Source organism: Portunus trituberculatus, chromosome 48 (assembly GCF_017591435.1).
Source record: "Portunus trituberculatus isolate SZX2019 chromosome 48, ASM1759143v1, whole genome shotgun sequence".
NCBI lineage: Eukaryota > Metazoa > Arthropoda > Malacostraca > Decapoda > Portunidae > Portunus > Portunus trituberculatus.
Genome location: NC_059302.1, coordinates 520,155 through 531,428, shown reverse-complemented (window position 1 = coordinate 531,428; position 11,274 = coordinate 520,155). Strand labels below are relative to the sequence as shown.

General features: G+C 41.3%; 1 protein-coding gene across 1 annotated transcript in view; it reads right to left on the bottom strand.

The window, feature by feature from the left end:
* Positions 1-78: 78 nt before the first annotated feature.
* The window catches only part of LOC123498918 (relaxin receptor 1-like), a 33,047-nt gene continuing 21,851 nt past the window's right edge, over positions 79-11,274 (bottom strand). The window contains exons 11-19 of the mRNA XM_045246462.1: positions 10,180-10,251; positions 8,248-8,322; positions 6,996-7,112; positions 5,329-5,561; positions 4,475-4,734; positions 3,823-4,051; positions 3,076-3,188; positions 2,176-2,294; positions 79-1,190 (exon numbers count right to left, since the gene is read on the bottom strand). Of these exons, the coding sequence (XP_045102397.1) occupies positions 965-1,190; positions 2,176-2,294; positions 3,076-3,188; positions 3,823-4,051; positions 4,475-4,734; positions 5,329-5,561; positions 6,996-7,112; positions 8,248-8,322; positions 10,180-10,251 (1,444 nt within the window). The 3' untranslated portion in view covers positions 79-964. The remainder of the gene's footprint in view (positions 1,191-2,175; positions 2,295-3,075; positions 3,189-3,822; positions 4,052-4,474; positions 4,735-5,328; positions 5,562-6,995; positions 7,113-8,247; positions 8,323-10,179; positions 10,252-11,274) is intronic.

Below are 11,274 nucleotides of genomic sequence, written 5' to 3'. Positions count from 1 at the left end.
TTAGGAGATTGTGCATCTTTCAATGTTGAATGATGTCCAGTGACACACACACACACACACACACACACACACACACACACACACACACACACATTTACACGCTATCATACAATTGAGGAAACAACTTGCAAGTCCAAAATACTTTATAATATAATGAATGACCTTGGAAGAGAACAATATTGTAGACAGCACACAGGACACACGCAAGCAGCATCCTGGAGTGAACTGCGGAATCGTTTGCTCGTCCATATGTTCAGGATGCGTCAGGGAACGAGTCTTGGGGGCAACACTTAATGGAGGGCAGTGTTGTGAAGGATCCTGAATGATACAGAAATATAACACGTCCCTTACACTGAAACGCCTTCCACTTACCCATACTTTGATTATCTTCCGGCGCTTTAAGACCCTGTTGACGAGAAAAATAGAATCTATCAATTTACACAATGCTTCTGATACATAAGGAAAAGTGGAGCGAGTTCAGAAGATTTAAAAGTGGAATGTTGGGATACAGTATCACACACACAGCCTTTTGTAATGGTGAAAGTCACCGTATTCTTTTGAGCCTTGAGAGAAAGATTAAACATTACACGTCACTAGAGTCTCCATCACATGATATAGAAAATTAAAGATATGCAGGGAATCTATCGAGTCTGTATCGTATGTCAAAAATATACATTAGGTTCATCACTGTCTAGCGAATCATTTCCTTGGCCTTCATTCATCGAATTGTTTCGCTCCGTGCTGCCTTGTGTCACTCCTCACTTCATCAGGGTTAGGTCAGTCAGGGTTAAGCTGGATACTCACAGTCAGTTGGAAGTAACGTACATAACATTCACCGCTGACATTGACACCCACACCACGTCCACAACCACGGCACCCACTGCAGCACACACCGCCAGCATAGTTTCACATCACGAGGGTCAAAGTAACTGACGGAATATTTTTATAGCACAACACTTTGAGCTCACTGATTCTGAAGCCTCGCTGGCCCAGAAGAGTCAATCACTGAGTCACTGAGAGGCGCAAGAGAGGAGAGTGACGAGCGAGGGAGATGCGGGACCTCAAATTTCACAAGCAGGCGGACAGGTGCATGGGATCGTGGGAGTCTCGCGCCCTCTGTAGAACCCTCGGGCGTCAAGACTTGGGGGACGTGGCCGGTGGAACCCCGAGGAGCTGGTCCGTGTCGACACCTGTGTGACACCTTTGTATAGACGCTGTTGTGAACAAGGGAACATTTTCGTTTTCTATGGGAAGCTAAGAGAAAGAAAATTAATCTATTGAGGGGTAACTGAGCTATGAGTGTAATGTTAATGGTTTTTGTTTTAGTTGTAATCAATCTCTCCCCCCCCTCTCTCTCTCTCTCTCTCTCTCTCTCTCTCTCTCTCTCTCTCTCTCTCTCTCTCTCTGGATATACAGACAGATATATAGACAGATAGATATTTTTCTTGACGAGATACACAGATGAACAAATACATATTCATGCAAATCTCCTAAACCATGCGCAGAATAATGAGTTCGTGTTTTTTCATGAATGACAAAATAAAAAAAAAAAGACCAAAAGAAAGAATAGAATATAAAGAACAAATATATGAGTCATAAATGCATATCAGCTCTAAAATTCTGACATGAAAATGAGACGTGACAGTGTGCGATGGATGGGTAGTGATGGTGGTGGCGGTAAAATGCCCTCAAAATATGCCAAACTCTCTTAAAATGTTCTCAAAATATGCCAAACTATCTTAAAATGCCCTCAGAACATGCTAAACTGTCTTAAAATGCCCTCAAAACATACCAAACTCCTTTTAAATGTCCTCACAACATGCCAAACTTTCTAAAGATACCCTCAAAAATGTCAAATTGTCTTAAAATACCCTCAAAACATGTCAAACTATCTTGGAATGCCCTGAAAACATGTCAAACTGTCTTAAAGTGCCCTCAACATATGGCAAATTGTCTTGAAATGTCCTCAAAACATGCTAAACTGTCTTAAAGCATGCCATACTTTCTCAAAATGCCCTCAAAACATGCCAAACTATCTTAAAATGCTCTCAAAACATGCCAAACTGTCTTGAAATGCTCCGCAAAACATGCCAAACTAGATAGTGATGCTGGTATTGTTAGTAGTGGCGGATGGGTGGCGAGAAAAAGGTAGTGGTGGTGGTGGTGGAAACTGACCTGACCGGCGTGGAAGCGACCTCGGTATAGAGTGACGTATGAGTTGGAGGATTGGAGTCATTGCCGGGGCGTGGGGGAGCCGTGGGCCACCTGCTCATGTTGAACACCATCTTGACCACCTGAAACACAACACAACACCGCCATCACCTGAGTAAGTCGCTTTTCATCACATAACACATCATCACGTCACATTCATGACACACTACAGCACACTCCTGGTACACTCTGGAACTCCCTGCCTGTGTCTGTATTTCCAGCTTCCTATGACTTGACTTCATTCAAAAGGAAGGTTTCAAGGCATCTGTCTCTATCCTTTGTCTAATTCTATCGGCTCTTTAAGAAGACTGGCAATTGGGTGGGCCTTTTTCTTTATATTTTTGTTGCCCTTGGCCAGTCCTTCTCTCTTACATAAAAAGAAAAAACAACAATTCCTTATCACCCGGATATTAAACACTGCTCATCACGCACAGCACAGCATTACACTGTACCAAAAAGTACTGCATCACACACACCAGACTTCCTTGACAGACAAAAGCTTCTCTCTCTCTCTCTCTCTCTCTCTCTCTCTCTCTCTCTCTCTCTGAACCTTCTCATAAACTGTAAAGATTTACTGACGCTGTGAAATTAAAGAAAAAATAAATCAACTCTGCTTCTTCGGGGGGACAATATTCTCATCCCCAATTAGGAAGTTAGCAAAATAAAATAGAAAAAAATAAATTGCTCCGAAAAGAAAGACAAAAAGCCTGAACTAAAAACAAATCAGGGAAAGAAAAAGGATGAATAAAAAAAAAAAAAACATTAACCGCAATGAACTAAGAAAAAAACTCGAAAACAGCATTAGCTTTAACACTCTTCTAACTCTTCTACTATCGGCTGTTGTTACCTGGAGTTCGTGTTTACCTGCTGCTTAAAGATCTTGGTGGCGAGCGTGTACAGGATGGGGTTGAGTGCTGAGTTGACGGGCAGAACGAACACAGCCAGCCAAGCGTACAGAGTCTTATCGATAACAACACCTACAATCAAGGAAACACAAGGTAAGTAAAGTGGCTGCGTGATGGTGGGAAGGAAGAGTGATTTAACCCGTTCAATACCACGTGTTTTCATATTTATTCTGCTTACTATTTGGCGATTTTATTCAGCTTCAGAAACGTATGTGGGGATTAAAATAGTGTGCATTACTCCTCTGACTTGCATAAACCATTCCTAATCTAGATAAAATCGTCTACTCATATCCAAAACTCGTAGTAAAAATGCGTTCCAGTACTGAAGATGTTAAGGGTAGAAAGAACGAAGGAAAGACAACACCAAACACACCTAGTACACACCAAACACACAACACCAAAGCACAGTAGCAAAAAAATTCGTGCCAGTACTGAAGAGTAATGGGATGCATATTTACCGTGAGTTTTGGGTGTGATTAGAGGATTTCATTTACTTAAGGAAGGGTCTATGGAGAACTGAAGATTGTTGGCCACAGTCTTCACTATTTTAATCCCCACATAAGTTTGTGAAGCTGCATTGAATCCCCAAATAGTAAACAGAATGAATATGAAAACGCGCCATGGTACTTAAAGGTGAAGGAAAGAAGAAAAAAAGGAAAGAAAGGCCATACCAAACACACCAGACACACAAAACCACAGCACAAACCTCCCAAGGCAATGAACTTGATGATAATGACGGGCATCCAGCACAGAAAGTCAGTGCCAACGATAAATGCGAACCGCTTCACCAGCACCCGGTCCTGCTTTTCCTGGGTGGACCGCAGAGAGCTTTGAGACTCCCTTATAGACAGAATCATCCTCCCGTAGGCGTAGGCGATGAACATGAAGGCCACCAAGTTGAGGCCTATGAAGATGATGGCTGAATGTTCCCACGCCTGTTAAGGGTGGAAATGTGTGAGACTGAGGTCAGTATTCAGAAACGCTTTGCTCTCTCACCAGACTATCACCCAAGGCCAGAGAGATGTTTAGTAGGGTTTTCAAGAGTGTTTCTCGAGTTGATAATGCAGCAATCCTGTCACTCTGCCTCTACAACCGTAAAACACCTTAAAAACTCGTATAAGTTTAAATAAAGCCTCTTGAAATAGAAGAGGCGAAGCACAGAAGTGTTTGAGAAAATAAACTTTCATCTCTCCTCCTGTGCCTTGTCTTCCTACCCTCCTTCACACACTAGCTCAGGCGCAGGAGGTAGTGTACTCGTATATGTAGAGAGAGAAACATTTTTTCCTCCCATTCTCTTCCTCTCCTTCTCTTTCTCCTCCTCCATTTCCTCTTTCTCCTCCTTCTTTCCCTCTGCTTACCTTGGCGTAGGGGTCGTGTATGTGCAGAGGGAGACACATGCCGTTACTCCCGTAGAAGTTATCGCCGTAATAGTTAAGCCCAGACACGGGGAGGAGCGCCAGGACCACCGCCACCATCCAGATACAGCCCATCACCACAACCGCCGCCCGCAGCGTTCTCTCCTTTAGAGTGAGAGGGTGCACGATGGAGAAGTAGCGGTCCAGAGTGATGGTGGTGAGCGTGAACACCGACGCCTCTGAGCTGAGTGTGCTGAGGAACCCTGGTGGTGATGAAGGTAAAACGCCGCGTGAGGAAGGTGTCTGTTTTAACCCTTTGACTGCCATTTCGTACACCTTTCCCTCATTACCAATCACTCTCAGACACCATTATTAGTTCTACAACCACATCCAATCCTTAAAGTAGGAAAAAAGCAAAATGTATGCTTTTTCATCGCTAACTGCACTATATTTTGTGTTATGCATGGTATAAAGGTTTCTGCTATTATACAATTATAATCACCATCTGCAGGTAAAAACAAACTGCATTATTGGTACATTTTCAGAGCCTCTCGTGATATCATTGGTGATGATTACGTTTTATGCAAATTAGCAAATGTGTCTGAGTTGGATGTCGAAAATATTCTCTCTCCGCATCAGCTCGAGTTCCGATGCCAATATTATCATGCAGGCTCATTATCGAAGGGTAGATTACAAATAGTGAGTATGTTAATGCTCTTTTCTCATCTCATATAACGAAACATATCCTGCATGTATTGAGAGCAGCTATGGAGACTGGTTAATGTATCAAATAATGTCCTTTATGAATGAGGGACCGACAACAATAAACTTGGACTCACACACACACACACACTCACCACATAAGCTGCACTGCCACGACCGCCGCCAGGTGTACTCATGTCTGATGTAGGCGCCCCTGAAGGAAGCATCGTAAGAGGCGATGACGAAGAGGTAAATCCCCATCAGAAAATCGGAGAGGGAAAGGTTCTTGATGTAGAAGGAGTGTACTTGGTTGGGTTCCTTCACCACGAAACGACCAATTAGGACTACCAGGTTTCCCACACAGGCGAGGACCCCCATCACCCACACACTGCTCGAGGGGAAGGGACGGTAAAGAGCGGTGCGGGAATGTAAAGAGCTGAGAGGCAACGCACCATTATAAGAGAGGAATCTAACGACACGGATAACATTTAAAGGTGAGCGTTTAAAGGACACTGGAGAAACTGATGAGGCGGGAAAAGATTCAAAGTTACCCCAGGACTTTTATGAATATGCATAGGGAAAATTTTGAACGTGAAAAAAATATAAAGATAAATGGTAAAACTGTTTGAAAGGCTAAAGAAGAGCAGAACTATTGGCGATAAGTGACAGGGAAGGAAGTGAACGCTCAGAAAGGAAATATAAACGAAATTTAAAGAACAGGAAGAAGAAGAAGATTTTAAAAGGAAAGAAATTATTTAAAGGACAGGAGGTGAGTTTAAAAGACAAGGTAGGAGAATATAAAGAATAGATATGAAGTTTAAAAGAAAGGATGGAATTAGTAGAGGAGAATAATGTAAAGAGCCGGAGAGGAGCTTAGCGAGGAATTCAAAAGCTGAGGGACGATATTAATTAAAGCCCAAGAGAAGAATTAAAAAGGGAAGAATTTTGCGAATTTTGATGGCAGAGAGAGAGAGAGAGAGAGAGAGAGAGAGAGAGAGAGAGAGAGAGAGAGAGAGAGAGAGAGTATTGAAATCATGCATATATATATAAAGTGTTGAGAAGATGTAAACAAATACTGGATCCGTTACACCCAGACCTCTCCAACACAAATACTGCCATTCGCTCAAAGAACAGAATATACACACGAATATGTAGACAAATATGAAAACAAACTATGAAATAATAATTCGTAGAATATTGATGAATGAAAACACACGTTCATTTCACTTGCTATATTTCAGTTTGAAAAAGAAAAAGAAAAGTATAAAAAAATTGTTGAAAAATAACTATATATATCACAGAGAAAATGTCATCTCAACAAACACATACCAAGAAAAACAACCACGTCAAAATAACAGATAAGGAAAATATATTACCGCAAACATAATTTGATGAGCCAAGCCAGAGGGAAATATTTAAACGAGCGAGGCCAGCGACAAATTGATGAATATACGTATATGAATGATCCATAGCAAACATAAATTGAAATCCATACTCCGAGATGATTGACTCACGGCCCCTGGAAAAAAAAATATATACATACTAATATGTATAAGGCTAAATCATTACAAAAACGCTAGAGGGCCGAAATTATCATTGAGAGAAGACTTTTGAGAGAGAGAGAGAGAGAGAGAGAGAGAGAGTGTGTGTGTGTGTGTGTGTGTGTGTATGAGTGAATGAAAGTGCGTGTGCATGTTTGTGTATAAAGAAAGAAGGTGGAGGAGGAAAGGAAAGCGCTGTCAAAGGAAAAGGATTGGAACCCATGTCATTAATACTATCATGCTTTTACCACAGCGCCACCACATCAACACCTTCCCCTGACCTGATTCGTAGCACCAGGCTGTCAAGAAGGTGCTCGACGGAGGAGATGCCGTCCCCCTTGGGCTCACACACCCGCACGTGCAGCGCCAGGGAACAGAGGCGAAACTCATCGAAATATCTGAGGAGAGGAGGAAATATTTTAGTTAGGAAAGGCGAGGAGAAAGGATTGTTTAGCAAGGGCAGGAAGAGAAAATACTGGTGTGGAAAGCTGAGGAAGGCTTGGTTGGGTGACGAAGACGAGAAGGAAGGAGAAAGACGAAAAGAGAAGAGAGGAAAATGGAACATGTGTGTATTGAGGGACAAAGGAGACAGAGAAGAGATGAGGAAGAGAGAGCAAAGTAATGAAAAAAAAGAAAAGGAAGGATAAAAAAAAAGAAAGAATATGAGGTAGGATTATACTACAGGGAAGAGGAAAAAGAATGTTGAGTGACGAAAAAGACAAACATCAAAAGAGAAAAGAGGAAAAATTTAACGAATGCTTATTAAAGAAGGGAAGAGACAGAGAAGAGAAGAGAAAAAAATATGTTAAGGATGGAGAAAAGGAAAGGGCAAAAAGATCAAAGGAGAAAAATGAGGAGAGTTTTGAGGAAGATAAAGAGACATAAACAAGGAGAAAAACGAGGTGAACAACTAGACAAGGAAAATATGAGAAAGAAAGAAAAATGAAGGATGGGATGAGGACGGAGCGAGGGAAGAAATGAGAAAGGAGGGCAGTGTGATTACAAGGAATATGAAGGAATGGAAGGAGTTGTAACGAGATTGAAGGTCTAAGTAAATGGATGGAGGATGAAAACATAAATGAAAGGGAGGAGAGAAAAGATGATGGCAGGATAGGAGTAAAATGAAGAGAATTGAACAGAAGAGAACAGAAAATGGAAGTTAGAAGAAGAAAAATGGACGAGGAAGAGAGGATGAAAGTGGAAAAAAGAGAGAGATGAAGTAAGTAGGAAAGTCAATGAAAGAAATCAGTAATATTAGCTTGAATAGTAAAAATGATGCGCAAATATAACTAAGAAAACGACACATATACAAAGCCGAACTATAAAAGAACACTGAAAAAAAGTACTAATAATAATAAAGAAGATTTCGAGTCCACTTTACAATAAGTCTCTAGCAAGAGAAAATTACTAGACCGGTAATAAAGACACTCATAAAAAGATATTACTTGAGAGAGAGAGAGAGAGAGAGAGAGAGAGAGAGAGAGAGAGAGAGAGAGAGCTGGGAGTAATAGATAGTACAGCCCACACACTCACATGTACTCCAAGCTGGTCATGTTTCCGAAGACGGCTGTTTGTGGGCCGTCCTGGAGGTGGCTTCCTTGGAGGTTCCTGGCAATGGGAAAAAAAGGAACAGACTAATAAAGAAGCAATCTCGCGTCAGCCAGCAAACAGTAATAAGAGGAAAGAACCCGCCTCACACAGACAGGCTTCCTTTAGAATTTACCTTCCAAGTGTGTGAGGTGCCAGTCCTGTGCCTTTCACGCGACTCCGCCAGTAACGCAATGTGAAAGAGGCCTACGACCCACTTACTTAATTAGAGATTCTAGCCAGATATATTGACTCATATTCAGAAACGCTCTACTCTCACTACGACTTTTTTTAAGGCCAGAGATACGAGCAGCCTGTTTTCAAGAGTGTTTCTGCAGTTAAAAATGCAGATACCTTGTCACTCTGCCTCCAGAAACGTAAAAACACCTTGAAAATCTCGTGTCAATTTCAATGAAGCCTTCTGAAATAGTAGAGGTGAAGCAGAGAAGTGTTTGAAAATACGAGTCTCAATCTGAATGAAAACCTTATCAGTCACCTTTCTCTTATGGGTGTGTGGTGACAGTACAGCACTAGTTACTTCATTAGAGTGATCCTAGACAAATGCACTGGTCCAGAATAGATCTACAATAACTAATATACATCATCTTCTTGCGTTTCGACGTTCTTAGCCCCTTCAGTACCATGACGCGTTTTCATATTTATTCTGCTTACTATTTGGTGATTTTGTACAGCTTATGAAACTTATGTGGGAGATTGAAATAGTGAAGATTCTGGCCATTAAACTTCTGACTTCCATGAACCCTTTTTAATGTACACAAAATCATCTATCACATCCAAAATTTAAGGTAAAGATACGTTCCGGTAATGAAGGTGTTAAGATCCTCCGCCACTCCTCCAGCTGTCAGTGGTGTCTTGTCAGGTCATGCTCAAAACTTCTGCATCAAACCACTGAATATAAGTGAAAAGAGAAGCCAAAGGAGTCATAGGGTTAATATCTTTCACTTTCCAATGAATGACATAAACCATAAACACTAATTATAAGGATGCGCCTTTCAGCAACATTTGCCAAACAACACTCTGTTTTATCACCTGGCCTTGTGGAGCATGAAATTCAGTTGTTGTTTAGTTCCCTTCAATATGAGGAATTATGTTTTTTATTCTGGTATGACGATGGAGAATGTTAAATTTTCAAACGTTCTATAGAGCCATATCATTATCATTATTGATATTAGTAGTAGTAGTAGTAGTAGTAGTAGTAGTAGTAGTAGTAGTAGTAGTAGTAGTAGTAGTAGTAGGAGGAGGAGGAGGAGGAGGAGGAGGAGGAGGAGGAGGAGGAGGAGGAGGAGGAGGAGTAGTAGTAGTAGTAGTAGTAGTAGTAGTAGTAGTAGTAGTAGTAGTAGTAGTAGTAGTAGTAGTAGTAGTAGTAGTATCAGCAGCAACAGCAGCAGTAGTAGTAGTAGTAGTAGTAGTAGTAGTAGTAGTAGTAGTAGTAGTAGTAGTAGTAGTAGTAGTAGTAGTAGTAGTAGTAGTAGTAGTAGTAGTAGTAGTAGTAGTAGCAGCAGTAGTAGTAGTAGTATTGATTGCCATTTCAAAATAATATATAGTCTCCTTCACTTCCTCGTTCATCACTCAGCGCTACTAGTGTGTGAACTGCCTGCAATCAATCACTACACCTGCTTCGACTTTTATCCGACACACATCCCAGCCAGTGCGGATATAAACTGGAGTGCGATTGGTGGAATACATCTCAGATACAAACTCACAGTAGACGGTTCCCAGCGGGCGATTCACACACTGGCAAGGCTAAGTGATGAACGAGGAAGTGGAAGCAACTGTACATCTTCAAACTTCAACTGAGAATCTTTGCTCGTGTCGTTATCACCAGCACACACAACACAGCACTGCGCCAATACTCACATGGACTCCACCGACACCAGCTCACTGAAGGTTCCTTGCTCCACTTCCTCGACGCCGTTGTCCTGAAGAATGCTGCAAAGACGTGATAGCTCGACACAACGCAACGTACCGAGGTCAGAGAGATAGAGACAGACAGAAAGACAGACAGGCATAGACAGAAACAGAGAGAGAGAGAGAGAGAGAGAGAGAGAGAGAGAGAGAGAGAGAGAGAGAGAGAGAGAGAGAGAGAGAGAGAGAGAGAGAGAGAGTAACAACACTAATAAGAACAATATATGAAACTTTTATAAAATACTACAAGAAATCAAGGAAATTGAAAATAATAGGCTGTGCATCTTCCAACCAGTCAAAAATTTAGAAGTGGCTGTGGAACAAGAAAAGATGTCTGAGAATGTTTAGTAATACAGGAAATACATGCCAAATAGCAGCAAAAGTTGAATTCCCTCTGAACCCATTCATTACTGGGACCATTTTTTACTAAGAGTTTTGGGTACGAGTAGACAATTTCATTTACATTAGGAAGGGTCTATGGAGATCAGAAGATTAGTGCACAGAGTCTTTACTATTTCAATCCTCGACATAAGCTTCTGAAGCTGAACAAAATTACCAAACAGTAAGAAGAGTGAATATGAAAATACATTATTGTACTGAAGGGGTTAAGATGCTAAGAACAATCAAATCAAACTCCATTCCTTCTTTCTAAACTCACTACATTCCCACAAAGTAAACCTCACCAAAGAAATAAGTTTCTAAAAACGCTATAAATTAATCAAGAACAAAGGATGATACTCGGTACTCTGTATCTTCACATCCAAATACATTGCATATCCTTAGCAAGATGAAGACTAGTGAAATGAAGCCTTGTTCACTATAAACATGAGATAAAAATCTGCATCTGGTTTCACATTTCATCTCAGTGGTGGGCAGTACAAGAGGCGAAAGAAGTGCTGTGGTAGCCCAAGTGTTTCTCTAAGCCTCGGGACATCTCAGGACTAATGTTCTGTTTGCCAGCCGTGCTTTCCATAGCACTAACATTACTGAGTGATCCACCAATACAGAAGTGAGAGGGAATTTTGATAATGTCAGAGACTCCCATCA